Source organism: Taudactylus pleione, unplaced genomic scaffold (genome assembly GCF_031769625.1).
Source record: "Taudactylus pleione unplaced genomic scaffold, aTauple2 ptg000019l, whole genome shotgun sequence".
NCBI classification, from domain to species: Eukaryota; Metazoa; Chordata; class Amphibia; order Anura; family Myobatrachidae; genus Taudactylus; species Taudactylus pleione.
In genome coordinates, this window is record NW_028284421.1 from 30,461,356 (window position 1) to 30,482,984 (window position 21,629).

The 21,629-nt window shown below is 42.1% G+C and overlaps 1 protein-coding gene across 1 annotated transcript in view; it reads right to left on the reverse strand.

Moving 5' to 3' along the window:
* Positions 1-21,629, reverse strand: part of VPS13C (vacuolar protein sorting 13 homolog C) — a 452,448-nt gene that overhangs the window by 175,273 nt on the left and 255,546 nt on the right. Inside the window, exons 46-51 of the mRNA XM_088446402.1 lie at positions 19,904-20,205; positions 19,508-19,655; positions 19,160-19,307; positions 13,279-13,397; positions 12,320-12,489; positions 9,699-9,943 (exon numbers count right to left, since the gene is read on the reverse strand). Of these exons, the coding sequence (XP_088302528.1) occupies positions 9,699-9,943; positions 12,320-12,489; positions 13,279-13,397; positions 19,160-19,307; positions 19,508-19,655; positions 19,904-20,205 (1,132 nt within the window). The remainder of the gene's footprint in view (positions 1-9,698; positions 9,944-12,319; positions 12,490-13,278; positions 13,398-19,159; positions 19,308-19,507; positions 19,656-19,903; positions 20,206-21,629) is intronic.

The following is a 21,629-nucleotide window of genomic DNA, read 5'->3' on the forward strand; positions in this document are numbered from 1 at the left end:
TTCCCCCCAGAAGCCAAAGCTATCAGCGAAGAAGCAGCGACATGAGAGAAAGTCGCAAGATGCCACTGAACACCGGAAGAACACAGTAAGTTAAAATTAGGGCTAGCCGGGGCTATTCGTCCCAGATATCCTGGTCCATTAATTACCCAGCCACTATCTATATAAGACGTAGCATTCTGGATTGGCACAACGCAACAGCAACATTGCTAGATTTTTCTCACCATCATAGATATGCGCAGGAGAATTAACCCTCCCATAATAGGCGGATATGTACGCAGCCGAATATCGTGCTATCTTCAGTGGCTCTTCGTGGCTATTTGAATCAATCTAATAGAACCATAAACCTTTATAATAGAAAAGACTTATCTATTCTATTCATTTTGCCTATTGTGTTGTTTCTTATTTTTTACAGTCATTTATGAGAGGCTGGTTCTTTTGGATAGAAAAGTTCACTGCAGCAAGATTGTCACCAGGTTTATGTTAAGTCAAAAAACTATAGCAGGCCATGAATAAAAAAATAACAATTCCTGGTGTTAATTTCTTTCCATAATCACCTCAAGCACTTTCATCACACAGTACTGCATTTCAGACAGTATACTACCATTAGTCTGACCTGTTTTACTAGCACAGCCTTGTTGTACCAATTAGGTGTTGTGAATTCATGACGGAAAAAAGGTTACTAGTCCAGTAAAGACTGGATTGTTCTGTTCCATAGAAGACCTAATTAAATCAGACGCAGACTGCTTGCCATCTGAAGGATTATTACAGGACGTATCTCGGTCACTAATCACGGTTTTCTATTATGAAACACCATTGTCACATGAGCTGGAGATAGAGGAAGCTGAATATAAGCTTACCTTGGATCAGGCAGTTTGTTAAAATGATTTAGAAAGAGAGGCACTGTGCAAACATAATTCCTTCATGTATGCCAAATATGATCCCTACGTATATATGCTTCCCAACAAACCTCTGTCTCTTGAAATCAAAGGCCTAAACACATGCTTCTTTTCAAAGCCTCTCTTCACAAATTCTAGCCTCAGGTCTTTATATATGCAAACCACCATCAGCAGGCCATTACACACATCTCAAGTCCAGGGGCAAATGCAAGATTTGTAGGGGAGGGGGGTCTATTACATCACACTACCAAAGTTGGCATGGCCACCATGCAAGGGAGCATAGCTATCATTTTAGCCAATTCTGGGCCGCATCCACTTCAAATATAATGCCTTATACTCAAAAGAAGATTTACATACATGTAAAAAGGCACAGTATATATATTAATATTGCCTTCCATAATCAATATGTACTACGGAGCCCTACTTTCCCTCCCTATATGTTGCCCCACCCAGTACAGTTTCCTTTGCCCCTGCACTAGACAAACCGGCAGCCACCGTTTCTACTAAAATATTCTTGTTGGGTCTAACTCACTGATACACACTCTTCTGCAGGGGGCTCTCTCATGTGTTCCTTGAGCTGTTCTCTCTCACAGGCTGGCCCATATGCTTAGCTCCTTCCTGCACTCCTCCACGCTCCTCTCTTGTCAACAACTGACTCCTCCTTCCTATCCCATACACTGCACACGACAGGGCTGTTATCAGCAGACTGAGAGCCCAGCAGTATCGCTCTGCTCTGAAAAATTTCACCTGTTAAATCCTTTTCTCCGATTTCATGGGTGACACAGGAACTGTGAGGTATAGGTGGAGCTGGAGGAGTCTGGGCACCAAAAAATGTATATTTGAACCAGCACAGGCTCCTCCTCCTCTATACGCCAAACCCTGCCTGCAGAAGCCAGTTTTATATGTTGCTCAAGGAGCTGGACACAGGTTTTTTTCAGCTGCTACTGCAGCTATGCATGTTTTAAATTTATGTCAGAGTCACTTGTCACCAGCCACAACCAATCTTTGACATATGCCACTTAACAGCACCCACTTTTCCATAGACCACTGGGTCAGCACTCACTGTTCACATTCTTCTGGGATCAACCTGGTCCTTCAAATGTATGGCCACCATTGGGGTGAATGGAAAAACCAATGGACCTGGACTGACTACAGGGCCTCTGCCCAGAGATGATCGCTGCCCCAGTGACTCAGACTATTTCTATGTTGGAAGTGAATCCCTATTCCTGGTGTGTGGAGAGCCACCCTGCCCACACTAGTGACCATTGCACTCATGTGAAGGTATGATCGGATGGGGACACAGGTCAAGGAGAAAGCTGGGGGTGTTGGAGAAAGTAGAGGTGGCGGTGTCCAGTATGTTTCATTTGTACTGAGCCCAAAAATAAATGGTGGCAGCACTGCTCACATTTACCAGTATCAGACGTTCACAGGCAGTGCTCATAATTTCCTTTATACAAGAAAAACCATTACATGAATCTAATAAGTAGAATGTGCACTATTCCATCATGTTCACATTAGTCATCCCCATAAATAGCACCACACCATTATATTGTCACTACCCACCTGCATATATATTTATGCATTCATTTATAGATAACCATATTACTAAGTTTGACAGAGTTAAATAACATTAAACAGAACATTCCTTAAAAGAATAATGAAAAGATGGCCTCATTCTAGAGCAATGTGCAGTATATTCATATTTTTAGTTTAGAAATTAGCTACAAAACCTTAAAAGGATTTAATTATTGTAAAGAACTAAAGAAAGTCTAAAACTAAAAAGTGGGAAAATAAATACTCAGCAACAAAATACTGTTCGGATATTTTAAGTAACATCAATTTAAAAGAGACTGTTGTTGTATAGTGTGAATCGTTATGATACAGCCAAAGGTTTGCAATATCTGTATGAAGGTTGTCAGTCTAATACTGGTAAACTTGCACATTATTATTGCGTAATTAAATGTTGACTTGGATTCCTTAAGAAAAAAAAATATGGGGAGAGTCAAAACCTTAAGTGAGAGTTTTGATCCACTTTCCAAGCCATCTTACAAAAACTCACAGTTCTACCAGCTGACCAAACACCTCTGAGTACAAAAGAAATGTGTTGTGGACAAGCACTCCTAGCACTTAGATAGAATGCGCATAGACAAAAATTCTAAATATAAAAGATTCCAATATAAGACAAAACAGGATTTTGGTACTTACCGATAAATCCCTTTCTCCGATTCCACAGGGGACACTGGAGTTCAAGACAGTGGGGTATAGACGGTGGTAGAGCAGAGCTTGGCACTTTAAATAATTTAAAAGTGTGACTGGCTCCTCCCCCTCTATGCCCCATCAGCCCCAGTTTAAGAACTGAGCCCGAGAGGAGACGGAGGACAAGAGAAAAGAAAACGAGGAGAAGGAGAAGACCACAGAACGGAACAAGACCGACTGAATGAGAACAGTGGAACCCATAACAGGGAACCATGCAGTCACACAACCATATAATGAACCCAACAAAACGTCAGGTACGCAGCGCTGGGCGGGCGTCCAGTGTCCCCTGTGGAATCGGAGAAAGGGATTTATCGGTAAGTACCAAAATCCTGTTTTCTCCTTCATCCACTAGGGGACACTGGAGTTCAAGACAGTGGGGACGTCCCAAAGCCAACCTCCTGGGTGGGAAGCGCGGAGAACTTGCTGACCCCTCGGCCGAAATAGGGACTGCCAAGAACAATAGGCCCAGCAGAGGCAGAGGATCAAGTGTCGTAGAGCACAGTAGACAAACACTACTCCTCAGGAGACAGTCACAGAAGAACTTCCACAGCGTACGCACAGCGGAAGCCAAAATGAACAGAACGGCTGGCGAGAAAACAATCACAGTTGAGAAGCGGCTGAAAATAGACCAAACCAGACAGCTGGTAGCAGAGAGCCCCAACAAGAATCCATAGGAGAAGGGCAGAAAACGAGAAAAACTCGTGAATCGTACTAGAGTCTGCACAGGAAACTGCAACAGCTGCAGACAGCAGAATCCCAGCACCGCTGGTCATAATCATATAGATAGAAGTATGACAATACCAATCAACAGATACAAAGTTGATCCTGTCCACAGACTCCCAATAAAGAGTATACTGGGAGGTCAAAGACAAGACCGAACAATCGCTTGGAACGATCCTTGAGGTCCCACTACAACAAAGTTGTGAACCAGCGGAAAGGTTACACCATAGAAGTCTCCAACGTGTGGAGATCCCACGGGACATGAGGCAGAGGCGAATACGAGAGGATGGAGACTACAATTCCTTTCAGAGGGTCAGACAGCAGTATAACCCATACTGAAAACAGGGATAAAAAGACAACTTCCAACCTGATGGAAGTGCGTAGTCAGTACCAACTGCCGGCCCGAACATAGTGTGAAAACAACCAGGAACTTAGCAGTAAAGGAGCACGAATGTAACCCCACCCAGGGAGAGCTACCAATATAGGGAAGCATCCCACACAGCAAGGCCAGGGCAGCAGGACAACCATGCAAGTACCCGTCAGGTACCTATTAGTGTGATAAAATATAACATATACTGAACAGGAAAACCCAACCAGGCCCCCTGCGTGGAACATAGTGACTGTCACACTTATGTAAAGATGTGCACTAGCCCAGAGATGCGCTTTGGTCCATAACCCCAACAGATTCTAGTAGAATAGTGTCGCTAATCTCAATGTACAAACTATGCACCCACACACCAGGGAAACTCTAAAGTGTAGAGCCAACTGATTAAAAGAGCAGAGGGCTGCTAGGACAGCCGCTAGGCTCCGTATGGGAGATTAACGTTATGTATGTCAGGTTGCATGAAATAGGAGCATCTTCCTAGGCATTAGTGAGGTAAGCTCTTACCTGTGAGCGACCAGAAGCACTCTGGACGCTATGTAGAATGTCACTGACCTTTTATCACACAGCAACCCGCCATGTTAGGTATAAAGAGTAGCTTCAGTGGGCGAAGACCAATGCTCCACAGCACGGACCTTAGTCTGGAGAAGTGCAGTAGAAATTACTGTGGAAACTAATAAAATGTTAGTGGAGACAAGGTGGTCGTATAACAGGACTCTAAATTGAGCCTGTTCTGTGGGCGGTCCAAGGCCTCATGGTATGAATTGTACCTAAGGCCCTTTTGAGACTCATTTTATTGAGATATGCGACAAAAATATGGAGTACCGGAATAGATACTGAGAAGGGTACCTGTTCGGAAATATTAATACAAGTGCACCACTGTAGTTGTAATGAGAATAGATCCCCCGAATGGGGCGCGCCCCAGGACATGTATAGGGACCATACTGGAAGCAATGCCCAGGGAATTGTGACTATCACTTTGTAAGCTGCAGAACATGATTCTAGTTTATAGAACCACCATATAATAGGAATGGATATAGCCTACAGCTTATGGTAAACCCAGACGGCTACGCATCCGTGGAATAATAGGTAAACCTAATGAATGTGGAAGTATAAACATTATATATTCACACACACAACCCAATTTCTAGGGAGAGATAGTGTAAAGCGGAGTCATTGTACCAACTACCGCATCAGGAGCGTCCAGCCTCCAATCGTAGCATCTTTAATTATGCTAGTATGTTATGGTAAGGATAAGACGCGATATCCACATATGCATACGTGTACCTACATACAAGTTTAGTAGGCGACGATAAAATTTAAAATAGAACCTGAGCATAATTAGCGCCATGGATGGACAAATTCACTCCAGCATGTATATATTCTAAAGCAGGGCTGGTATAAAATACTCTATATATATATATATATATATATATATATATATATACACATACACACATATATATATATATACATACATACATACACACATACATACACACATATATATATACCGTGGCTTACCTCCACGCCGGGAGGCTGCTCATGTGGCCGTCATTCTGTTATGGCGTAGAGGCAAGATGTGTTAGCAGCGTGCTGTCCCAGACTGGTGTCGTTCCTGGGACTTCTGTTACTGGTGTACTCGCCTTATATATTATGAGCGTGCGTGCTTCAGGTGAGCTATTTTAGCTCCAGAATAACCCGTTTTTTGAAGAGGGAATCAAAAAGACGATCTCAGTTTAGGCAGAGTAGCTAGTACACCATGGAGTAACCTTCACAGGCTATGATATCAGGCCATTAGATTAAGCTAGGCACCCTTTGTTATAAAGCCAAGGGGAAGCCTGACAGTGGGTAATACCCTGCGCTGCAATGGCGGCACTGTGTCCCGTCAGCCCAGCGCCTCTAGCCGGGAATGTGCACCGGCTGAGTAACTGGCCCCTCTCAGAACCGCATAACGCGGTGTTATAGTGCAAACAGGGGTTTACGCTAGTTCCCATTCTGCTAACAACTAGCTATGCACAGTAGCTAGCACTATACAGAACTGGAAGGTTTTAAAACCAGCCTATAATGTAGTATATGTGCTGGCACCTATATAAGCCTACAGCACCTGGTATTCCCAGGTGGTCTCCCATCGAAGTACTAACCAGGCCTGACCCTGCTTAGCTTCCAAAAACAGACGAGATAGAGCGTGTTCAGGGTTATGAGGCATAAGCCTGGGGATGGGACGCAATAATGTGCTAGCCCTGGTTACGGGTAAGCTATAACCATAAGTTTTGGCCCCAGCAACCCGAACAATGACTAGTACAAGTACTATACATACTATATATATCTTTAATTAGGTTAAGCCAGGTGCCCTTTATAGAACCAAGGGGAAGCCATGACAGGGGGTAACACCCGTTGCTTGCAAACTCCACACAGCTAGGACCACGGTGGGAAGAGAACCCACGACCTCATTGCTGCGAGGCAGCAACGCTAACCACTACACTGTCTGGCAAAATGGCGGGACCGTGTCCCGTCAGCACAGCGTATTTAGCTGGGAATACTCCTGTCATACAGTGACGGACATCCTATTATTTACTGAAGCACTCCCAAAAAGGGAGGGGTCTCGTAGGAAACCAGTGCTAAAGCACTCCCTGCTGCAGGTAGTGCACTGAGCTATACTGCTTGTGTGCAGGTAGATACTGCTGCCCATAATAGGGAAGCAGGGGCACTGTTGCAGTCGCTGGACTGTATGCATTCCTGAATTACCACACTGTGTGAGCCACTGATATACTCCAGTCAACACAGCGCTACTTGCCCCCGCAGTAGAACCGCATAAAAGCGGAGTAGTTGAAGGTCCAGCCAATGCCGATAACACGGGAGGAGCGATCATGGCTCCTACACAAGCGAGGGGGGCTTAATCATCATTTGGAGGAGCGAGCATGTAAAGTTGCTTAGCACAGCCAGGAACTGCGTAACGCAGCGTCTCCTCCTGTTAATAGATGAGAGCTGCTAATCGCTAAGGCAGTGCTGTATTATGCCTAGCCCGAATACTGAAATGGAGGGCCCAGGTCTGTAGCGCGTGGAGTGCGCGCCACCGGAAAGCCTTCTCCCTGTACAAGCACTGCAACAGCGCCCGCACCTCCCTGCAAGTGACAACGCAGCATACAGGGCGGGAGGGTGCGCGGTGCAACGCAGACCTCACCGCTGTCAGCCTACTAACAGCCATGCTGGGGAAGGGGCAGGAGACCCGGACTCTGACGACTTCAGCTATGGCAGGTCCTGTCTTCCAGCCTCTCTCCTGAGCAGATGGGGCGGGGGGAGGGCGGGGGGGTGGGGGGGGAGTCAGCGCTTGCCCATCTGTGTTGGAACTGACTGCTGGCATTGCTCAGGCAGGATGTTCCAGAGCGTTGAACAGGGAAGCGGCATTATTACAGTGAGCCGCTTACTAACCTCAGGGATGCTGCTGCAGTGCAGACTACATGAGGGGGGATCCCGTACAAAGGCGCAGCTGTGCTCATTAGCTCTAACCGCAGCGTGGCACGCGCTGTCCTTGAGCCCAGCGTTTTGGCCTTGGCCGGGTCACCGCTAAGCCCCGCCCCCAACACCACATTAATGGCGGTAAATCAACCCCGTCCCGCTAACGGGGACTCTGCACTACAAGCGCTGTTATTTTCCAGCCTCTCTCTCTAGGCAGGCATAGCGCTGTGAGAGCCAGCGTCGGTGCTTCTTCAAATAAGCACCGGCACAGCAACCAACCGCTAAGAGCGCTGTACCGCGCTCTACAGCGGCTAATGAGCATAAGCCAGCGCCGGTGCTTTCATACAAGCACCAGCGCGGCAACTTAGAGCCGCGTTGAGCGGCTCCTTAAGCCCCGCCCCAGCCTCGTTATGCAGGGCTATAATAGCGGGGCTGCAGACTCCCGTTATGGTAGCAGTGGGACGCAGCAGTCTTGCTTTATCCATCCCCTCATTTAAATAGGAGAGGGGGAACAGTGGCTAGGATAAGCCAGAGACCCGGACGCTGACTGCCGAGTGCAGCAGCGGGTCTCATCAGCAGCTCCGACACTGCCTGTTTACTGGCAGGGGAAGGAGGCTGTGTAACAGCCGCGCAGCGCGCGCTGTCCTGAGCCCAGCATTTTCGCCCACCACTCCAGCTAGTCAGGAGTGGTGGGATATACTTACAGGCTGTTGCGGCCGGGATGCTGGGCTGAGGGGGCGGCGAGGAACCCGGACACATGCCGGTGTCAGCAGTGGCGGGTCCTCGCAGGGTCCGATGACTCCATCTGCTGGTGCCCCCTCCTCAGGGTCACCGGACACAGGCTGCAGTAGCCGTGTGGTGCCCTCCCGGCGGCTCCCCCGTAGCAGGCAGACTGTCACAGCAAGCAGTCTGCCTGTCCTCAATGCTTGAAAAATAAAAAATATGAAAAAGGCTGGAGACAGCCAGATGTGCGACCGGCTCTCTCGGGCACATTCTAAAAACTGGGGCTGATGGGGCATAGAGGGGGAGGAGCCAGTCACACTTTTAAATTATTTAAAGTGCCAAGCTCTGCTCTACCACCGTCTATACCCCACTGTCTTGAACTCCAGTGTCCCCTAGTGGATGAAGGAGAAATAATGTATCCAATAACTGACTGTAATTGAACAATTTGACTCCAAAACACTGATTTTGAACTCAAATTGTTTTATAACATTATTTATACCTGTTTATCTCATTCTCCTTCAATTTTAAATAATATTTTTACTGTATATTCTATTTATTATATTTGAATATTTTTGTGGTTCACAAATTTGGTATATTTTTAATAATTTTATGATATATAATTCTTTTAATGAACATTAATGCACTTTTTTATATTTATTTTTTCTTGAGGAGGAAATCAACAATATATCCAGAAGTCTAGAATGGCAAACATCACTCTCTCATTCCAACCGGAAGTATGAACTAAGGAGCTGCCATATCCATCTTGTGCAAACTACACTATTTGTACCATCCGCACATATAGTTCCAATGTAAACAGGAAGTAAATACAGAAGGTATAATTTGTGGGTCTCATTTCTCCTCCAGACTAATAACGTCTGGCGGTAACATCCAGTCCGATTATGCCATTTCGGGTCGCGGTTTACTTCGTCATGGACTTGTGGCTTCACTACGGGAATCTTGACAGTGAAGTCACTCCGGGAGTCAAGAGGACTAAGTCCATCCTAGCAGAACTCAATAAGAGGCAGTTGATTACATGACTGAAACCGAAAGTGACGCTCAATTCAACTTCCGGTCACGGCGCTGATATTATGTGTTATACAGTAAATTACTTTATTTAGGTATTATGGGGATTTTAACTAATTTTTTTATAAATTATTGGCTACCTATTATTCGTCAACATTACCAGGACATTTTAAATAGGTGCAGTGCATGCAGCTTTGACACTTAATGAAACTGCCATCTGTCAAAAATACACAACATACCTTCTCTATCTGCTTTCGCTTTGACTCGGTTAGCTTGTTTGGATTGGATATGCAGAGTTTTATCCGTGGTTGGACTCTGAGGCATGGCCTGAATGAAGAAATCTGCCACAGTCAACAAGAACTCCACACTGGCACAAACATACAGTTTATCCAATATGGCTGTGATTGAGCGTTCCAGTCCAAATTGCTTGTAGTTTATATCGATCATATTACGTGTGCTGGAGGTGTCTCTTTGATCAATCATTCTAATTGAACATATTGAAATGGTTGTTAAGTGCAAATTACATAGCATCATCTGATTTTAAACATACACAAGGAAATAAAATTTGGAATAAGGCAAATTAAAAATGTACAGCTATTCTATTTATCTAAGTATGAGGCCACATAGTATATGTAAGTCAAGAAGAGGATATGCTGGCCATAACTGCGACAATATTGGCCCTAAACTGGCTGAAATGTCCAATAATTATAATGAAAAATGAAAAGATCAATATAATGCATGCTGAGAAGGAAGGTAACCCCACACCTGCAGGATATGTGTTATCATTGAACTACAGACACAATATGCATTGCATAGTGCTTTAAAAAAATGTAGGATATGTCTTAGTGTTACAAGTTCATCTCTAACCATGGTGTTGCAGCGAGATCGAGGCAAAGCTGATGGTATTATGTGACCACAGCATAAAGCAGAGCCAACTGTCACACTACAGCAACCATGTAAACTGCAGAGAAGCAACACTATAGTGACTTTTAATGTTGCTTCCTAGATTCAAGTTAATCCAGGACATGCGATTTACCTGGCAGCTCAATGAGGTAAAAGCGCCACACAAGTCCTTTGGGCTTCTGAAGTGCCAGCACAGGGACCACTGCCCTACTGTTTGGCCACCAACTTAGTGGAGCTGATTTCAGCTGTGTTGAACCCATTGACCTACGTCAATGCTCTAGACACTACTCAACAGTCATGAGCCAAAAATAAGTGATCAAGATGAGTGCCCAGCAAAGAGCTGATGCAGCAGCAACTAAACAAACCACCCACAAGAAATCAGTATCAGGTACAGTGGTGGTATCACATTGTATGAGGATGCTAATTTCCTGTAGATAAGTGTCAGGGGGCAAAGAAGTACCAGTAGGAGGGGTCATTAACGGCAGGTTATTAATTTTAAGAACCCAAAGACAGATTTGTAGAGCCCTCTTTGATAGGGTTAAAAAAGTTTAGAGTCTGCACTAATTGCTTAACAAATGATTGTGAATAGGCAGAAGTTAAATCAGTCAGGACTCAGTTCCAATTATATTTAAAAAGTATTAATAACTTTAATTATATACAATTCTTTTAAACATTCTACATTAAATATCTATAAAAAAATTACAAATATAACTAATTCATTATCCTGCCAACACTGGTAATAATTGTGGTGTGCCACTGCGATCCAGAGCCAGCGGTTCATGGTCCCATTCTCCACATGGTGTAAAGCTGCACACAGCGTATGAGCAAAGGAACCACAGACAGCGCCAACAGCGGGCACTCTCATCACAGCTGCTATTCAACTCGAGCTGGAAGCAGGTCCTGCATTTATGGGCTAAGACATACTTGCGGACCAGTATACCACAAGCAGTGCATGTGACCTTTTGTATGTGGCAGCACTTTCATCTGGAAACTAAACTCTTATAAGGACCGGGTAATTATTCTTGAGCATCAACAGTAAATATATACAGTTTTTGCTTTTATGCATAAGATGCCACAATTTTGCAATTAAGTGGAAATATCAATAACACCTAAACTATAAAATACTAAACCAGGATACACTGGATTAAGTAATTGATAAAAGTGGCTTAATCAAAATCATCAATTAACATTGCAATATTACATAGTGGTTGGAAACCGGAATGATTTGTTATGTATATCCCAAACATTGGATAATTTGTTTGCTTTATATGTACTTAAATGTTTTTTATAGATATTTAATATAGAATGTTTAAATGAATTGTATATAATTAAAGGTATTAATACTTTTGAAATATAATTGTAACGGAATCCTGACTGATTTAACTTCTGCCTATTCCCAATCATTTATGTTAAACACTTAGCGCAGATTCTAAACTTTTTTAATCAGGTAGGTGCTACATCTAGTTGAGCCACCACAAGCTCGACACTAAGTTTCTGCTGCTGCTGCTGCTTTAAACTATTTATAGTTAATTCGGAGTTACCATATGTATAGAAAAGTTGGATTTTTTTATCCTTTTATTAGCGCTGGAGTCATTTTCAATTTATCTAGTGTCTAATCTCAATATGATACTGTAGAGTGGCAACATAACCCATCACAGCTTGCATATGAAAACATCTACCAAAAACAATCAATCACAAGCCCCAGTTACAATGAATGTAGTCTGGCTGTTGGGCTTGCATGTGTGGTCAAATTAGGCATTGATCCTGTCACTCATCACTTAGGCCCAGAGGAAGGATCCTCATAAAAATGGGAAATACCATTCATCAGTACTTGCATGGGGCTGATCCATCAAAATGAGGTACAGTAGCAGATTGTACAAAGTACTTTTAACATTCACAAGAAAAGGCCACAGTGGGTGGGAGGACTGAGACAAGCAAGCTGTATGAATTGAAAGACCTGGAAGTGGCCCTGGTGAAACCGCCCCTGAGATCGTCGAGAGTGCAGGCTTTGAGTTTGATTGAAAAGTCCAGGGAGTTATCTGCACACATATTTCCGGTGGAGGACAGATGGTGCAGTGTCATTTCCCCCAGACGCATGGTTTCACTATGCAGCCAGGTAGAAGCCACCTAAGAAAACAAAAAGTTAATAATGCTAAATAATTGAAGGTTAAAAACCTTGAGAGTCTGCAAGATTTTGTGATGTACAGTAGTATGTACGATCAACATTTAATGTGTGTCATATGCTACTGCAATCACTAACACATTTGTCACTGTAACATTTAAGTTTTTCAACTTGGTGGAAAATGTATAATTCCTAAAATAAATGTTAATTCTAAAAATTTTTTTTAAAAAAAGTGTCCATTTGATCACATAGAACTGCACTTTTGGTAATAAATCAAATACTTTATATGTCTGTACAACATGATATAAGATCATTAATAAAGAACAGCGTGGCAACAGAAATGCATATTAAAGTATTTTGCTGCTTTACTACAAAGCGCTTTGCATACTGCAGTATATATAGTTCTGCTCTCCTGGGACGGCATTTTATTGAAGTCACCCTGCTGTCTCCTAGCCAGATTCACATAATTACAGCTGTGACATATAGAGCACTCCAGTCTGATACACTGACTCAACTTCCAAGTGAACAATGAGACTGTAATGTACTATGCTCACTGTGGTGCCAGCTTGCTGAACATTTCATAGGTCTACTGCTATGCAAATAAACACAGAAAGGGTGGTTTCCCCCAGATTTGAGCAGCTTCCACTTTGTTATGTCTACTGCTATGCAGGCTTGGAAAACCTGGCCAGGGGAGAGAACAGCATGCTAAATAAAAGTCTCTCCAAAATAAAAAGTGCATAAGGTCTAAAAATTTACATATATAAGCTATGTCAAGTGTATATAGCAGTACCCACCTTACTACTATCGCTGTTGTAAAGAACAATAGAGAGGGACTCAAAATTGAAGTCAAACTTCAGAGTGACAGTTGGCGTCTCATCACCGGAAGTTTGTGCTAATGCAGAATCGTCTCTGTCTGTATGATGAGTAGAGTAGAAATCAATTGCATTATGAGATAGTGTGTTCGCTTAGAAATAATTTTTACAGAACCTGAACTAAAATAAATTAAACAGTTGGGTTGTAAGACATGGGACATTTTTTTTTTTTTCAGCTTAAGGTGCCCATCCACTAGCAGACCTCAAAATGACTGCATGATTACGACATAGTATTTATGCAGTCGTATGTCAGTCTGTGATGTGCCTACACTGAACACTGTCGTTCAATGAAGGCACATCAATCATCTCCTAACATGCTCAACCTGACGTTACTGTCAGGTTGTACAGCATGTTTGCCCGATGATAGATGTCTAAACAACCAGCGGAGCGCGCATCACTGGTCGTTTTTAGACATTTTTGCAAACGATTTATGAGCGATTGAATGATAACGTTATCGTTCAATCGCTCAATTAAATAGTCTACTGGATGGGCACCTTTAGTCCGTTTTTTTTCCCATAATGTTAGAAATGACTAAATAACAGTTAAAGAAATTAAAGACTTGGCGCATTCCACCTTCAATACATTATTTAGTAGAGGAACTTATCGGCTTACTATTTACACACAATGTTTTGCCCTCACACAGGATGCAGCCCATGTTGCTAAAAAGCAGAAATGTGACAACTAATAAGCCACCCGCATAGCACCACTACCTAACCACTACCTAAGCACTACATCCTGAGAGGAGGAAAGGTAAAGGTAATATTCCTCCCATTGGTCTAAATCCTCTATATTTATTTGCATAGTGAACACCATTAGTCCAATCAAACAACTTTTACTTTCTTTCTCGCTCCATACTGACCTGCACTTTAGAGAGGCAGCTAAACCTGTGCGTCTTGGCTTTAATACTGTACTTTGTGAATTAAATAAATTATATTTCATTTATCCTATCTGGGGACACAGATACAGTAACTTGGGGTATAGAGACAGCTGCCCTGGAGTAGGAACTTCTGTAAACTAAACTTGATTGTTGCCATCTATTCCCCCTCAACACTCCTCCACTCTTGCACTTCAGTTTTTAAATGCCCATGGAGTAGGGCACATTTTTTTTTTTTTTCCGTTCAAGCAGCAGGAGTACTGGTCTAGTTATTTCGATGGGTGACACTTTATGTCCCAAAAACGTTGTTTCTGCAGTATTCAGAGCCAGCATGGAGATTTCCGGACTGTAGATAGACAGTAATTAGATAGACAATGTCTAGGTAGACACCAGATGTTAGACCGACAAAAGTTCGACAAACAAAAGGTCGACATGTAAGAATGTCAACAGGTACAAATGGTCGACACATGATTATTATTTTTTGTTTAGTTTCTTTAGGGTTAGGCACTAGAAGGGACGGTTAGGGTCAGGCACCAAGGGGAGGGTTAGGGTGAAGATTAGGGATAGAAAAAAAAATCGTGTGTCAACAATTTTTTTGTGGCGACATTTTGACCATGTCAACCATTTGTACCTGTAGACCTTCTTACATGCCGACCTTTTGTCCCCGTCGACCTATTGTCTGTCCAACATCTGCTGTCTACCTAGACATTGTCTATCTAATTACTGTCTCTCTCTTATACCACACCCCAGATTTCCCTGTGGTGGGTCTTCCATCCAATAGTTTTAGACTGGATGGGGCGAGATCCGCAGGATATCTTTAAGTTGGGCCAGATGTTAGTTCAGTTTGGCAAGATCACCCAGTATCCACAGGCCATCCTCGTGCATGTCCATGCGGTTCTGTGGTGTTCCGAGCATGTTTTTGTTTTTCTAGTTTTCCCAGTTTTCCTTGGGAGTGCAGGAAAGTCAAGGACCACAATAGTTTTTCCAGTACTTAGGGCATGAGATTGTGTGGTTCGAACAATGTCTGCAGTTCTATGCCAGTGGGGATAAAAGGCAGCTGCTTCTCCATCCAGGTGGACCTTTTCAGTCATGGTCCAATCCCACCATGTTTTGGTTACCTGCTTTGCTCAGGGTGGGCTGTTGTGGCCGTATTCTTCAGTGGCTGCTGAGCTCTATAGGTCAGTGACTCAGGCTGTAATTAGGACCAGGGAAACGGCTCACAAGTCATTTCCGTGGTCTGTGTTTTTCAACAGTGTAAATGCACATACATTTACATTTTGTAGTTATTCTGGACCCATCTAAGGTCCTTCTTAAGGGGCTTACCCATTATTATTTATTTACTTATTAAGTGCCAGCAAATCCTGTTTTCACTTTAAATTTGGGAACAAAACAGTAATAAAATAAGACTGGGTAACAACAGACAGACAGTTTTTTTTATTTTTTTCCCTGCATTACAGATTGCGATATTCTTGCCATCCTTTGCTCTGTGGGTGGGTCTTCCTTCCTTGTAGGTCACTATGTCTGGATATTTCTGAGATAAAGTTTCTTCTGCATCCATGTTTTTTCGTTCCTGTACAGTTGTTTTCAGGTTCTAGATGGCCTGGGATTTGCTTTCCCTTCACTGAGGCTGGCACTCGCCTCGAGATGTGGTATTTTTTTTTTTACTTATTATTATTATCCTTTATTTATATGGCGCCACAAGAGTTCCACAGCGCCTAACAAGTACAAAAACAAAGTACAGAAACAGTACATAAAAACAGTTGAACAGAACAAGAAAACACTGACATACAGTATAAGACATTGCAGGAAAATTGCATGGTATATGAACATTGCTGCAACAGTAGCAGGATGGCAAAAGTCAAGGGTTAGGTGCTGTTATAAGGAGTATAGAGTAAATAACAATATCAGTAAAGGAAGGAAAAGCACATGAGGGAAGAGGGCCCTGCTCGTGAGAGCTTACATTCTAAAGGAGAAGGGCATACAGACAGGGGTGACACAGATTGGGTAGACAGTGAGCATGGAACAGAGGGTTACAATGATCTGGTGGATTCCTGTTTTAAATTATGTGAACAAGTAAGATTTACACCTTTGACATTCTACTTTACGTGACAGTTTTTGTAGGTGTCTGTGGAAAGCCATGGTTGTTACTGTATGGTTAAGGTGTGAACCAGCAGTCTCAGGTAAATGGAGAAATTGGTGACAGTAGTTGTTGTAAAGAGATGTTCAGATGTAAAATAATGATAAGTTGTGATAGAGCTTCCAGCTTAATGTGCTGTGTATCCTAAATGCTATGGAGTGGCTACTTTATGGAAGGTTAAACGTTTTCTTGGGCTTTCAGGCGCCTGCACAAGACAAGGAGGGGTAAATTTACTAGGAAATGAGTCTGATCGAGTTTTTGTTTTTCTTTTCAACTCAGGTAATTTGATGCTTCTGAAATTCACAAATTTACTAAGAAGTGAGTTTAGCTGAGAGTGAGTTGGCCGATGGTGAAGCAGATCGAGATTTAGCAAATTTAGAATGAGATTACTCACCCGAGATTGCAGGGTCATCTCTCTGCCTAACTCTCTTTAAATTAAATTAGATAAATTAGATTTTGTCATGTGTCACACCATCAATGTGATATATAGTGCATAAATATTGGGACATTGACAGAATGTTCATATTTTGGCCTCTATTCACCACCACAATGGCTTTGAAATGAAACAAACAAGATGTGCTTTAACTGGAGACTTTCGGATTTAATTTGAGGGTAATTACATCCAAATCAGGTGAACGGTGTAGGAATTACAACGGTTTCTATATGTGCCTCCCACTTTTTAAGGGGCCAAAAGTAATGGGACTATCAACTCAAAAGCGATTTCATGGACAGGTGTAGGCTATTCCCTCGTTATTTCATTATCAATTAAGCAGGTAATTACCCTCAAGTTAAATCTGAAAGTCTGCAGTTAAAGCACATCTTGTTTGTTTCATTTCAAAACCATTGTGGTGGTGAATAGAGGCCAAAATATGAAAATTCTGTCAATGTCCCAATATTTATGCACCTGACTGTATCTAACTGAATGTAAGTGTGGCCATATATATATATATATATATATATATATATATATATATATATATAGAGAGAGAACAAGTAGAGCCCTCAAAACACGTATAGCTGAACAAGTACGTAACAAAGAATGGCCTTCACACACATACATTGACAGAACATTTTAGCAGTAAACATAATTGTTCAACAACAAGCATTAAGAGATTTTTGGGTATACAACAAATAAAATCTAACTGGAGAGCCTGTGATATTGAGAGAAATCTGGCAAGATGTGAAATGTAATAGATTTTCTAGTTAGGAACCTTAATACCACACGGTTTAAATTCAGATTTCGAACTGAAGTGATTTTTAAAATAATTCCTTGTCCCTATCCATATTTGTCGATTATTCCATTCTATCATTCTATAATCCTACTTACATCCCTTTCATCTTTTAACATCATGTTAATATGTCCAGTCTCATGTTTTTATATATATGATGTTTTTTTATATACATGTATATGTCATTTTTTTTATATATACATGTAATTTTTTTTATATATGTGTTTTTATACCCATTTATCTATTTATGGCCAATTTGTTTCATTTTTAATAATGTCTATATTATCATCGTGTTGAGGCACCCACCACCAAGTCTGGATGGATGTCACGTGGATTTAGTGATATCTGAAACGCAGGAGACTTCCTGGTCTACCTGCTACATGTTATATTGCATGTCCCTCCCTCTATTTGTTATTTCCGCCTTTTGGAAAGCAGGAGGCACATGACCTTCCCCCGACAGTTGCACACCCCTGCCCTCCTCCCCCGTCCCTCCCACCTGGCGATCTGTCCACCACGTCACTTCCGGTTGACTTCTCCATTGAGGCATGGAAGGTGAGTGGAACGCGGATGTGAGGATAGGTGGAACGCGGTACTTCCGGTCCGCGATCGTGAGGGTTTTTGTCCTATGATTTAATTCTGATGTGGTAATACCAACGGATATATGTCACCAGTAAGGTACATTCTACTTTTATTTTAGCATGTATGATGCCTTTTAATGTGTTTTTTCACCATATGTGTAAATTCAAAGGGGATTGCAAGACTTCCGGTCATGTGGTATAAATATTCCTACCCCCTCTTTCTCTATGCACACCTTGAAAAAGATCCAGGAGAGATCAAAACGGCAATGGTGCAGAGAGTTGAGGGCTCCTTTCAGGACTTATAAAGGGACTGTTTTACTATCACAGATTGGAGGTATGCATGACTCCTTATAACAGGTTTTCTAAGTCCAGACCTTTTTTCGACTGTTTGGGGCAGTGATTTTTTGCATACTTTTTTGTTTGCATCTTTCCACTCCTATTGTGATTCAGACTCTGTTTATGGACTTATTTCATCAGTTCCTGTTTTAGTGTTTCACACACAATTTTTATCCATTTTTGTATTTAATAAATATTGTTTACATCACCTTAACAGTGAGTCTACCGTACGCCATATTAGATTGAATAGCGGTGGCAAGGATCTATTCTACCTCTGGGAGAATTTGATTCATAATTCTATTTGCATAACCACATGAAAGGAATTTGTACTTTTGATTATACTGCAAACACTACACATTAGTCCTTTTTGTTGTCTTTTCTTTTGTTTGACGTGTATTGATCATCACTGAAAAATATCGATCAAGCATACGAAACATCGATTTTAAGTGGTGACATTTGGGTATAAGCATTATTTTCCCATAACCTCAATTGCATTTTTCGATCTGCATATGTTTCATCTCTGATATTATGACTATGTCTTTGCTGGTTTAGTTTTAGTTTCATATGTCGCCTCATAAATATAAGACAACTACACGCGTTATATAAATTTGGTGACCGCTTTTGTTCATTTTTCTGGAATTTAATTTACCTGTTTGCTGACCAGATGTTTTTGTCTCTTTTATAACTCTCTCAACAGCTTTGGCTGATGGAGCTGCCTTTGAGAGAGATGGAGTCTCTGCCAAGTTCTCAAAAAGGATACTCATTAGGACAGTGAGGTCATCTTGACTCAGAGCAACCTAGAAGGAAAGGGCAATTACTCTCATCGCTAATTAGACTAATACACAGAACACTGCGTGAATTAACTCTGCACAATTCAATAACATAACATTAATCTCTAATGCAAATAGTACACATGACTAATTCAACTCGTTTGGGTCTTAATGAGTAAGAAAGTCTGCAAAATGTTTAAATCTGATGTCACTGTAAGTAACCATACCTGCATGGGTTTTAGGTCTCCAGCAATTTGAATAGCTGGTATTTGAGAATACCAAGATGAAGAAAGATTTCTCTGTACAGAGACAAGTAGATTAACAGGCTGCAATATCTCTAGCTCTGGTTGGGGAGATCCATTTTGAAGTGCTGTCCTAAAACGAAAGAATGTCATTTAAACAATATATACATAATGGAGATTAATCAACAGAAGTCCCTAAACAATTTCATGGTTATTATGACTATTGTATGAAAACAATTAAATACTGTTAAACTATAGTAAAGTGATTGGAGAATGGAACTTTTTACATAGTTCACTTGTCCGTTCTCAAACAGACAGTCTTATAGTAATGGCAAGCAAGTAGAAATAATTAAATTAGAAGCCGTTATAGCACAATCAGACCTTGATAACTTTAGCTCTGTCAGAGTGATGTCCATTTTGTCGATGACAGGAGGAAGAGGACTGACTCCAGCAACCAAAGTGAAGTTATTTTGGACTCTAATCAAACCTAAATCTGCAACAATGACATTGGTGGAGACTGAAGATTGGGGTATGTGGATAACTGGAGCTTTTAGGCTTATGTCCATGGAGAGGCGGAAACTCTTCTCTGCAAGATCCTTCATGCTAGAAGCAGCTTTTTCTGCAGCCTGGGCTGTTGCTGAGCTTACAGCCTCTCTAGCTGTTTGGAATGTGCTCATGAAATTCTAAGGAGAACAAAGCATCTTAAATCAACACAAACCTACCAAAGCATTCATTTTAAACCCTATACATGTTTTGACAAGTTAAAACAATGCTTCCACAATTTTTATATTAAAATATTATAATTAAAAGAAATTCTGAAAACATTTCAGCAATTTTTTCTTGAGTAAAAAGCAAGCTAAGCCACCAACATGGAATGTCAGCTGCCAACATCTAAAATGACCAGCCAGAAGTGGTCGGTTGCTGCTCTGTATCAGTGTTACAGTGCATACACACGGGAAGACCGTCAACGATATCGTTGAACGATCTCCCGAGTGTGCTGGATGATCGGTATCGATCATCCAGTACACCGACAACGACGGCTAGCGACCCTCCCAATAGTAACCTGGTCGATATCGACCAGGTTGGCCTGCACTTTCTAACATTTCCATCCATGACCTCATATTACTACCTGTCAATTACATCAAAAAATAAAAACACAGCAATACTTATGGTTTCTAACAGGCATTCCACTACCAATCACATCTTCTAATGACAACTACAGATCAGATGTGCCCTTATACATCTAGCCTCAATATGCAATGCAGCGCATCTTGCCTGACGTGAGTTCGCCGCCAGGTCACATGCAACTCTGCTAACATTGGGCAACTTTTTTTTTTTTTTGCCTAAAATGCATTAAGTTGCAATGTGATGCAACTACCAAGCACCAGCAGACTGTACTGATTAATCTGATAGGTGACACTTGTATATCTGTGTGTGACTGAGACTGTATATGTAGCACAACGGAAACTGGAATGAAAAAAGCTGCTGTCGCTACATTGTAGCACTTCCTATACTGATTCAGAGACTCAGATGCACAGAGATATAAAAGTGTTGCATAGCAAATTAATTATCACAGTCTGCTGGTGCTCCCTAGTTACAACACATTGTGACTTTTATGCATTTTTGGCACATAGCAGAGTCTCACATTACCTGGCACGCTGAGAGGGGCTTTTTAGCGCAACTGCAGCAAAGATATGTTAGGACACATCTGTATAGCAATCAGTGGCGTAAGTTCATCCCAGATGCCCGAAGGCAAGTTATAATTTGGTGCCCCCCCCACCCATCACAGCTGCTGACACTGTAATGACGCAATTCACATGCAGACAGGCTATAGATAGAAGAGGGCAGCAGCTAATGGTCTGACATGGAGCTCGCCACTAGTGTATGGTGGCTTCTCAGCTGTCAGGAAGTGGTGCCATGTATTGGGCAGCCGTGAAGGTTCACTCCGGGTACATAGTTACAGCCATAAGTGGGGTGAATATGTTGTGGGCAATGGAGGAGGTTCCCATTCAGAGCTGGAGCCCGGCGGCAGGCGCCTCCATTGTCTCCCATAGTTCTGCCCCTGATAGCAATCTTCTAAAAAAACACCAGTATAAAGCTACACTAA